Genomic DNA, 10,590 nt, shown 5'->3' on the forward strand with positions numbered 1-10,590 from the left:
CGTAGCGACCACCCTGCGCGTTGACATTGGCGCCCTTGTCAAGCAGCATTTTGGCTATCTGCTCGCAGCCTCGAGCCGAAGCTGCCTGGAGTGCGTTCCCAAAATGTCCACCCTGTGCGTTAGCATCAGCGCCTTTCTCGACTAGCAGCATCGCAACCTGCTCATGGCCTCGAGCCGAAGCCGTCTGGAGTGCGTTTCCATAGTATCCACCTTGTGCGTTAACATTAGCGCCTTTCTCAACCAGCAGCATTGCGATCTGCTTGCGGCCTCCATCTAAAGCCGCCTGGAGCAAGCTACTATACCATGCACCCATTGCGTCAGCTTCAGCTTCCTTGTTAAGTAAGAGCTTTACTACTTGTGTATAGCCTTCGCCTAATGCAAATTCGACTGCTTGATGATAGAGCCTCTTCTGTATATAAAGATGGGCTCCCTTTTTAAGTAACCATCTCACCTCCTGCTTTTTGCCTTCCGCCTTAGCGGACCGGAGCCTGTGTTTGTAATCTTCATACTGTGCATGAATGCTCTTGTCCTGCTGAAGCAGCAGTTTCACGATCTGCTCATGGCCTCCATATGAAGCCGCCTTGAGTGCGTTCCCATAGTATCCACCTTGTGCGTTGACATCAGCGCCCCTTTCGAGCAGCAGCCTCACAGTCTGCTCTTGGCCTCGAGCCGAAGCTGTCTGGAGTGCGTTCCCATAGTGTCCACCTTGTGTGTTGACATCAGCGCCCCTGTCGAGCAGCAGACTCACAATCTGCTCGTGGCCTCGAGCCGAAGCTGCCTGGAGCGCGTTCCCATATTCTCCACCTTGGGCGTCGACATTAGCACCCTTTTCGAGCAGCAGCATCGCGATCTGCTCGTGGCCTTCGTATGAAGCCGCTTGGAGTGCATTCCCATACCATCCACCTTGTGCGTTGATATCAGCACCCTTCTCGAGCAACTTCTTGGCGACGGCTAGATGGCCAAAGTAACATGCAACCACAAGACTCGTAAGTGATCTTGGGTCTCTTAGATATTGCGAAGACCAGTAAATTCGCGACCAAACTGAGTAGACTTTGGACCCTGGGTTGGATAAGTTGAAAATAAGCGGTGCTACTGTTGCCCCTTCGTCATCACAAATGCTGGATTCGCGAAGATGTAGGCCCCAAAACCTTGCGGAATACTCTAGAAACGCATGGTTCTTGATGTTCCGTTTCTGATCTGTAGTGAGACTGCTATCGTAGTCAAAGAAGCTTAGGAATCGCACACAGCATTCCGCAAGGACAGTGTGGGCATCCTCAATCGTAGTGAAGCCATGCCACTGCAGCTCCTTAGAGATAGTGGTGGAAGACAACCTTTCAGCAAGAAGAAACTCACGAGCGGTCTGGTGGAGAAGGTAGACCTTGCCATGATGGACGGAGACAAACAATCCACACCACGACCTAAGACGTGACTTGAAATCCTCCTCTTGTTCAAGGTCGAGGTCATCGATTGATTGCTTCATTCCATCTACTTCTATAGCAATGCTCATTTCGGAGAGCGTAAGAGGTCGATTTGCCGCTAAGACGATGGACAAAGCCTTCTGAACCATCGAGCGGTCTTTGGATTTGTTCAAAATCTGTTCGTAAACTTGGTCAACACTCCTTGGCAGTGTCATTAAAGCAGATGCCATTCCTTTGGGTGTCCTTTTGAAACCAAAGTCTTTTAGAGAATCGAACACAAGGTAGACCCATAAGTATGTACGGTGCTCTATTGTTAGTAACCGATCTTCCAGGCAGGTCTTGATCTCTTCCGAGAGCCTTTCCTTTTTCGTGAACTGGTCCACTCGATATCTTATGACACAGTTCACTTCTCGACTAATCGTCTCTGACTCATCCTCTCCAGGTATATGAATATGTGGATAGGCTTCAGACAGACTGTGAAGCTCGGATATAATGTGCTCATATGGTCGGCTTGTCAGCAGAAACTTAACTTTCGCACCGCTAGATTCGCAGTTCCGGACTTCAGTCTCGATATTGTGCATCAGACCTTCCATTTCAGATTCGGCGCATTCATCCAGTGCGTCCAGAACGATGATGATAGAGCCGGCATTCGGATCTTTCACAGCATCCCCAAAAATGGTCCAGAGCGAGTTTTTTGAGTTCACTAGACCTTTGCCGTCCTTTTCATACCGTTTGATAGCATGTGCAAGAAGACTTGACTTCTGGGAGAACAGCTGGTGCAGCAGAGCACAGAGCGCCTCACGTACTGTGTTCTGGACCTGGTCTTTGAAGAAGAAGTAGCAAACTGTTGAGGACCCTGTCAAGACTTGGTCAATCAGGCACTTGGCCAGCACTGATTTCCCACACCCAGGGTCTGCGGACACAAGTAGCGGCCCTGACTCCTTCTCCTTCCATTTTTGGAAATGAGGGTGATTAAGGAACCACATGCATGTGCCCTCTACTCTGTCTGCTATGCGTTCTTTATACTCCTCGTATGTAACATCCTCAGTGCTTTTGGTGAGTCGAAACAGCTGAAGGCACTCTGCCTGCCGATCGGATAGCTTCCGCTCGTGTGCTTTTTGTTGGAACTCAAGTGACTTCTGCGAAACAGCCAGTCCGTCTTTTGCGATGTTCCTGTGGTCATCTGCAACTTGGTGGATGTCTGTTATGACTGCAACTATCAGCATGTATGAATGCAGTAATTATGGAACTTCCTCAGACTAACCGGACAGGACTTCACTGATCTTCTTCTCAGCTTCGACCATGCTTGGCGGAATTACTGAAAGCACCTCCTTCGCGTACGCTGCCGCCGTCCCCGCTGCGTACGCCTGCCACCGCTTGTTCTTGTGCGAGTCTGCATAGTCGCACACCCCGCGCACTACAAGGCACGGGAAGCTGTTCATCAGCCCTGCCGCTTCCATCTCGAAGCACAGCACTCCGCCCAGTTCCGCGCTGACCCTGTCTCTCTCGGCAGCGCTCCGCATCACCTGGTTGCCAGACGCGATGGTCCCATGGTGCACTACCACCTCTTGTTTCCGTATCTCCCGAGTGACTGCGTACTCTGTGCTGCACTTCGCGCACGTTGCTCGTCCTCCTATATGGTCATATTCCATCTCGAAAAGAGTGTCCGAGCCGGCAGCTTCACGACTGAAGTCGGGCAGACTGTCGAGCTTGGACAGGTACTCCAGCAGCCTGCCCCTACCTCTCATCTGCTTAGCCCGCAGGTTCGCAACCGCGTTCAACAGCACGGTCGGCGGCGCATTAAGGGCTCCCGTCCGCTCGAACCCGCTCGGCGTAGCCTTGCCCGAGTCGTACTGCACCACTCCGCCGTGCGTTTTGTGCGGCTTGCTCACCACCACGTCTCCAAGCCGGATGTCTGCTTCCTCGCTCGGAACGCCGCCGCCGATACCCACCATCAGGCCAAACCGGGTCGACGAGAAGGTCGACTTCATCTGCACAGCGACCGCTGCGGCCGAGTTGGTGCCCGTTTGCCCTTCAGGCAGACAGGCGATCACTACGTTGTGTTCGCTAACGCGTCCGCAGGTGTAGAGGTTCGTATCGTGGGCGTCATATGGGGGCGTGTTGTGCTCCTCGTCGAGCATCTCCTGCGCCGCCGCCAGCTCGACGGGCAGCGCGCACACCCATCCCACCGTGTAGTCTTCGCAGCGTAACGTGCGTGCCATTCGCGGTCGTCACAACAAGGGGTGTAAAGGTAAGAGTCGAGAGCCACCGCTGCGAGATGAGGGCGGGGTCTAGCAGCCTCTCAGCCTCTCAGTCCTCAGCCTTGCGACGTGCCCAGCGCTCGCCTGCCTGCATGCTGAGGTGAGCTGCCGAATTGACGTCCAGCGGCTACCGCCACAGATGCGGGCGAGGTGTGGGCGAAGTGTGGGGGCGATACGAGCGGCCCGCTCATTGGGTAGTCCTGCGCACGCTGGAGATGAGGCCAGTAAGCTCGCATGCGTGGACAACCCTCGTTTCACGCGCACCCTATCATCGCACGGCTACTATTGACCTTCGCAGATAGTGAAGGAGACGCGGACTGGCTTGCGTAGCATGGAATGGCTGGGATGGGACCCATTAGGAGCGGTGCCGCAATCGAATGCGTGAGCGCCGACGGTAGGTCGCTGCTTCCACTCATCATCTGGCCAGCTTCAACCCATCGCAACAAATGGACCACCTATCCGACCCCTGGGTAGCACTATGCGCACTCCGAGAATGGCTACAACGACTCCAAGATCAGCTTAGAGTGGCTCACACGCGTGTTTGACCCTCAGACAAGAGAGATCGCTAACGGAAGACCACAACTGCTAATCTTTGATGGCTTCGGGACGCACGAAACGCTCGAGATCCAGGAGTTCTGCTTCGAGAACAACATCATCCTGTGTCGTATCCCTTCGCATACTTTTCACAAGGTTCAGCCTTGTGACGTCGGGGTCTCTGCCCCCCTGAAAGCAGCTTACCGCGACCAAGTCGACACCATCTCCACTTAGATGCTGATAACAAGCAGACTCCACAGCGACAGCCTAAGTTGACTTTGCGGGCCACTTCGTGCACGCTGCAAGACCAGATCCACGCGCAGCTCAGCCGCGATGCTTCAGACAGCGGCACCAGGACGCTCGTGGTGTAGAGACTAGGCAGGGCAGACAAGACGCAGCTAGTGCTCGACTACGTGCAACAGCATCGCACCGACTACAAGGCGACGTTCTGGATTGAGGCATGACGTAAAGAGTCGCTGGAGCGCGACTTTGTGCAGCTGTACCAGACGTTGTTTAGGTTGCACACATCTGCTGCAGCAGAGACGATTAGCGTAGAGGACGCTGTGACTGGAGCGAAGAGCTGGTTTGCGGGCCACCAAGGCCTGTAGCTGATAGTGTTCAATGGCGCTGACACAATCAAGGACCAGGAGGCTGGCAGCTACGTTGACATTAAGCACTTTATCCCTAGTGCAGTGTTTCTTGACGTTATTCTCACAAGCTGAAGCAGCACGGCGAAGGACATGACACGTCTAGAAGGAGTGCAGGTGGGCAAGATAGAGGCGGCATAGGCTGCAGAGCTTTTCCAGAAGTATGCCAAGCTCCCGCATGACAACGTGGATATTAAGGTCTTAGTTATTGTCAAAGAGCTTGGATACCTAGTGCTGGCTGTCACGCTCGCTGCTATGTACGTCGGATCGACGCCGCGGCTGCAGAGCAACATCAAGGCGTACCTACCAGAGTACAGACAGTGACGGCGGGATTTGCTTCGACGGAAGCCTGAGAGCCTGATGCACCAGTACAGCGAGAGCGTGCTGACGACATGAGAGACGTCGTATGCTGCCGTTGCCAACTCGTGTGCAGAGGCGCCGGCTCTGATGACGATGCTTTCGTTCTTGAGCTTCGATGACATATATTTCGAGCTGTTCTGCGCTACCGACTACAGCGTTAGCGTGTTGAAGTCGTACTTTAAGCAAAGCTTGGAAGCACAGTTCAATTGGTTCTCAGGGATGAGTACAGTTTCTGGCACAGTAGGGTTTATCACCTAAGCAAAGCTTGTGATGATAAGGGGTAAGTTGTATGGTGAAACACTTTAACAACTTGGGGTAACGATGAGTAGCTCTGCTTCTGCTCATATACACTCTTTGCAAACACTCTCTTCTGCTTGCCAATGATCTCAATCATCAAGCCCTTCTGTCACGGGTTAGAGTGTGTCACGGCTAGGGTGCTCCTGCCTGTCGAACCTCACCTGCCATGAGAGTGACTGCCACGTCACACTGACGTTGTTTACAGCAACTCACCTATATATACTGTTCGTAGCTTCACCAATACAACCTCAGTTTAATTCTTCAATATTTCCGCACATGCGCACTAATCACTCACGATCCACCGCGACAGATAATGTCTTGTTTGTTTCAAGCTGATCTGTACAACATGAACAGAAGACTCAAATGCCAATTGTGTGAAATCGTGCCATTGAACTCAACAGGAAGAAGACCACAATTCGACCATGCCCGGTGCCGGGTGGGCATGGGGCGGCGGGATAAGCGCATGGCATGGTAGTGGGTTTGGGCAGCCTGAAGCTGATGCTGAGACTGGGAAGGAATATGGGAGGAGGACCTGGTGGGCACAACGGCCATGGGCATCTACCGCCGCCGCCGCCTCCTCCAAGTCCTGTTGGAGCTGGGGGAAGAATCGTGCTGATGGTTCCTGACCTAGAGTATGTGGCAGGTAGCCAAGTTGACGTCGTCTTGATACATATCTCGGAAGTCCGTTTGTTGGTGTCGTCCAAGACGCACATGGTTGCCGTGCATCGTGAAGTTGGGCCAACAGTAACAGTGGAGGGCTCCCATTGTCTGATTGTCAATGGAGCGAAGGTCAATGTAGTCTTCATGCCACCGCTCTCTGTCAAGGTAATCCGGGGATAATCGATAGTAGTGGTGAATGGAGGGCATGGCGGAAGTACAAATGTGCACGGGAAATAGCATTGGACCTGAGGGTTCGGGGTGTTTATATCTCAGGCGAGAGCCAGATCAGACTGGAAAAATTCGAGTTCTGATCATTACCTTTTCCTTCGCGGAGCGGCATGCCAGCAGGGATCGTGAAGGGCTGCGTAAAGGTTATGCCTCTAGGGACGATAGTTCCTCTTAGAAGAGGCTGACACGCTGGAATCGTGTTGCTATTGGAGTCTCTGAACGATTGATTCGGAGTATATCCTGCTGGAAGTGGTGCATATCTATTGGCGTAGGAACTTTTAGCTGAATCGTGGCAACCAACTGAACCGTCACTTCCGCAGCATGTAGAGGTAAGCAGTCGGAAAAAGCTACACTGCTGACAGGACGTTGCACCAGGTCCCTGCGGTGTGTTCTGGTTTCTTTTGTTGGGCAGCTTTACGACATCTGTTGACGCAACAGGATTGACGGTAAATGTTTGGCCACGACTGATCGTGGTATGCAACATGGGTATGATGGTTGCCGACTCTGGTGACTTGTAATGATTGGGCTCTTCCAATCCAATGCCCCCTCCAGACTCGTCGTCGAAGTCAACAGACCAGATCATAATGCCACCTTGCCACAGGTCAGTTCTAGCCTTTAATCTCATGTTATTGCTCAATATGTACCAAGCATCGGTCATAGGCATAGGTCTCTTTCATAGCATGTCTCAGCGTCATCATAGCCGACCCAGCTGTCTCCAGCGTACCTGAAATACTTGGTCATAGCGGTGGTAGTCAGGTACGGCTTGACGCCATCGTTTTTGATCCTCCTGCGAATTTCACGATTTGACAGGACACTTGCGAAATTGGTGCAAGAGCCAGGTGCGCCAGCTTGGCCTCCGATGAAGCGACAGCCCATCTTGTCGATTGACAAGTTTATAACTGCAACCGTAGTATGCGGTTCCAAAATTGATCTTTGCTGGATCAACGCCATCGAACCAGAGAGGCTTCAGATTCTTGTCGATTTCTGTGATATCTGTCTGGGGTCGGACGACTGAGCCAAGGGCCCATACATCCTCGTCCCGAGGACCATGGAGATCGTAACTAACGTCTGAATTAGCCTGTTGCGCCCTTCTAGCCGTAGCTTGTGGTTCGTACCTCATAAAACCCATGAAGTCGACATAGTCCTGCAGCTCGGCAGGTTTGAAGCCTCGAAAGTACCTCTTACAGTCAATATATCTCAGTCTTGCAGGTATGTCAAATACTCTTCAACGGTCTAGTGCGACAGTCAAATTACTTCCATAGTGACCACCGAAAGCAGCATGCATCTCCTTCATCAGAAGGACTAGGTTATCGGTATCTGCTTTACGGCCGCCACGCTTTGGTTCTGCGGGATACTCCCAGTCTATATCGGCGCCTTGGAAGCCGTAGGTACCCATAGGTTTTATTAGTGATGTGATGAAAGTGTCAATGAGGAGAAAGTGAGCAGAATCGTAATGAATTGATGGGCTGCTACGTGGTCTTTATATACTGTGGGCACTAGGGCCTATTCTAGAATAGCCTATAGGCCTAAGTGAAGGTGCCTGCCTGACAGAAAGCGGCTCGATTTGCTTTCGTAGATACCATGTCAAAATAAGCGTTGAACGTGGTCGTATTTGGGTCGTTGAATGACCATTATCCGGGGTTAGCTATGCATTTTCCACATCTGCAAAACCAAGGTGTGATATCTTGGAAAAGGAAAAATATGGCTTACCCCGCCGATAGCGATCCAAGTTGACCATTGCGTTTCAGAGCTGTGAATTCTCTGTACAGAGGGATATCTCCCTCGTTCATTGGCATCATCTCGAATGTTGTCAGGTGAAAGAATGTAAACGAATAGGAGAGATGAGTGAGTTCATGAGTGTTGATCTGACGCGGTGACACTTTGTCACACTTGCGCTCTCTCGTGTTCCAGCCTTGGTAGTATCCGATACAACGACCTTTGGCAGTTCCAGAATTCTTGCCACATATTGGCGAAGGTATGATCTTGTATCCTCTGTATCCTACTTGGCATGTCGGGGAGCGTGGACAGTACGCATATGGGAAAATTGAAGGATTGAACTGAGGTTGTATTGGGTGAAGCTACGAACACTATGTATAGGTGAGTAGCTGTAAACAACGCTAGTGTGACATGGCAGTCACTCTCATGGCAGGTGAGGTACGACAGGCAGGAGCACTCTAAACCGTGACAGTTTGCCAGAATCCAACGCTAGGTCCTCTGTACTATGCGGCGCGCTTTGACATGACCAAAATCGTCAATATGCTACTCCAAAACGGGGTGGACATTTGTAACGGTTTATAAAGCCTTCTGAACTCTAGGGTTAAGAAGGTCGGTCTTTTTGACCGCGACGACATTGATGCGTGCGGTGGACTATATGGCAATGCGCTGGCGGCAACTTCTTTTAGAGTCAAGATCGCTAGGAAGGATAGCGGTTGGTATTTGTTCAGAAGGAGGAAATCGATGAACCATGTCGGCATCCTTGAAGTTTCCCGTGCGAGGGACTATCTGCTGCCTTTCAGCGTCATATGGAGAGGCAGCGGTCTTCTTTGGACGAACCGGTCTTTGGGCACTACTCGTTGAATCATCAAGCACCACTGTGTTGGTCTTGCTTCTTACCTATATTTGACAACCGGCCCGGCATTTTTGACGGCAACCTCTCCCTGTGCTTTGCAGAGGACGATGAGGGGTCAACCTTGCGCGACGATGCTTGTAATGTACCGACCGCAGTCATGAACAAGGGAAAGGGCCCGCCACTTGTCACCATACCTTCTCCAGTGTTGACTTACAGACGATCGTGCTTTCCAGCAAGAGCAATAACACGACGTTATGACTACTGTGGAGAATTGGGATGATGAGTTAACGTTCTGAGATGTTATCTTGAGTGAAAATGAATCCCCCACGGGATGTGCTGGCTCGCATTACCTTGACGGACTTGAAGGCAATGAAAACTGCAACATCGTCGGTAGGATCGAGATACAAGCAGTCTTGCAACAAGAAAGTATTGGTACGCTTACACAGTTGCGAATGTCAGATCAGTCATATCTTATCCCGTGCTTAGTCAGGATGCATATGTACTGCATAGCTAATAACAGCAACAGCGTAAATAAACTACGTCTACAACGCCACATCTGCTCTTGGCTGTCTGTCTGTCATAGCTGCTTGCCTCCCAGCCCAAACACGAGCTATCTTAAGGAGTAGTTAGGCTACATTACAACTCTCTAGGACAACCTACAATTTGAGTATGTATTCAACTATAGTTTGAGTTTTTCTTTAAGCAGCCTTGACACTGACTCATTCCCTCTTCGATCTGCTGAGTGCAGCACCGTCCACCCATTGTTGCCCTTAGCCTTGGTGTCTGCTCCGCTGTCCACCAGTAGTCGCACCGATGCTTCGTTGCGTTCCCAAGTCGCCAAGTGCAGCGGCGTCCACCCGTTGTTGTCCCTCGCCTCAGTGCTCACTCCTCTGTCCACCCACAGCTGCACGGCCATCTCGTTCCCTTGCTCAGCTGCCAGGTGCAACGCCGTCTTCCCATACTTGTCCGCGGCCTCAAGGTCCGCTTCTCTAGCCAGCAGGAGCTATATTATCGTCTTGTTCCCTCTCCGAGCTGCCAAGTGCAGCACTGCCTCGTCACGATCGTATTTCGCGCTAACGTCTGCTCCTATGTTCGCAAGCTATCGCACCGCCGCCTGATTCCCTCCTTTTGAGCCATCCATAATAACGTCACCCTTCGTGAATTGGCACTGCCAGATCGATTCCATCGTCAAGCAGCAGCTTGACCATGTCAACAAAATCGTTGACTGCTGCTGAGCGCAAAGGTGTTGCACCACTGCTGTCCTCCAAGCGCCATTTGTTCAACGTTGCTATAGAAGACACGGTGTTGAGATGACTAGGCGCGAGCACTCGTGTCTGTTCTTGAACGCATGCATCCATCAGCGACAAGGCCTCCTGTTTGCGATCTTGCGACCTTGCGGCCTGAGGGTGAACGCGAGGTTGGCCATTGCCATCAACGTGTCTGGGTGGTCGTCTCCAAGCACCCTCTTCCTTGTCTCTATGACCCGTGTTTCTAGGATCTGAGCATCGATCAACCGCCCTCAACTCTCTAGCACCGTCCCAAGCTGGCTGACGCTGGTGAGCGTGTAAGGGTGCTCGAGCCCAAGCACCTTCTCTGACCCCTCTAGATCTCGTCGA

General features: G+C 51.8%; 6 protein-coding genes across 6 annotated transcripts in view; all 6 read right to left on the reverse strand.

Moving 5' to 3' along the window:
* Positions 1-535: 535 nt before the first annotated feature.
* BU25DRAFT_319750 (ankyrin) lies at positions 536-781 on the reverse strand (the record flags this gene model as incomplete). Its single annotated transcript, XM_033702237.1, has 1 exon — positions 536-781. A coding segment is annotated over one exon (246 nt), but the record flags the coding sequence as incomplete, so codon positions are not given.
* Positions 782-810: 29 nt separating this feature from the next.
* On the reverse strand, positions 811-3,699 carry BU25DRAFT_357907 (purine and uridine phosphorylase; the record flags this gene model as incomplete). Its single annotated transcript, XM_033703583.1, has 2 exons — positions 2,683-3,699; positions 811-2,628 (listed from the first exon to the last, which is right to left on the reverse strand). Coding segments are annotated over exons 1-2 (2,775 nt in total), but the record flags the coding sequence as incomplete, so codon positions are not given.
* A 2,084-nt stretch (positions 3,700-5,783) lies between these two features.
* Positions 5,784-6,988, reverse strand: BU25DRAFT_444940 (uncharacterized protein; the record flags this gene model as incomplete). The annotated part of the gene is made up of 2 exons (XM_033709414.1): positions 5,784-6,144; positions 6,496-6,988. The coding sequence occupies 2 exons, from the start codon at positions 6,986-6,988 to the stop codon at positions 5,912-5,914; spliced, it is 726 nt and encodes a 241-aa protein (XP_033567146.1). The 3' UTR covers positions 5,784-5,911.
* A 324-nt stretch (positions 6,989-7,312) lies between these two features.
* On the reverse strand, positions 7,313-7,828 carry BU25DRAFT_300687 (glycoside hydrolase family 18 protein; the record flags this gene model as incomplete). The annotated part of the gene is made up of 3 exons (XM_033701982.1): positions 7,313-7,466; positions 7,521-7,585; positions 7,649-7,828. Coding segments are annotated over 3 exons (399 nt in total), but the record flags the coding sequence as incomplete, so codon positions are not given.
* Positions 7,829-9,653: 1,825 nt separating this feature from the next.
* Positions 9,654-9,929, reverse strand: BU25DRAFT_329574 (ankyrin repeat protein; the record flags this gene model as incomplete). Its single annotated transcript, XM_033702321.1, has 1 exon — positions 9,654-9,929. A coding segment is annotated over one exon (276 nt), but the record flags the coding sequence as incomplete, so codon positions are not given.
* Positions 9,930-10,412: 483 nt separating this feature from the next.
* Positions 10,413-10,590, reverse strand: part of BU25DRAFT_86650 (uncharacterized protein) — a 4,991-nt gene continuing 4,813 nt past the window's right edge. The window contains exon 8 of the mRNA XM_033712188.1: positions 10,413-10,565. Coding sequence (XP_033567149.1) covers positions 10,494-10,565 — 72 coding nt within the window. The 3' untranslated portion in view covers positions 10,413-10,493. The remainder of the gene's footprint in view (positions 10,566-10,590) is intronic.

This window comes from Macroventuria anomochaeta, assembly GCF_010093625.1.
Source record: "Macroventuria anomochaeta strain CBS 525.71 unplaced genomic scaffold BU25scaffold_2, whole genome shotgun sequence".
Classification (NCBI taxonomy): domain Eukaryota; kingdom Fungi; phylum Ascomycota; class Dothideomycetes; order Pleosporales; family Didymellaceae; genus Macroventuria; species Macroventuria anomochaeta.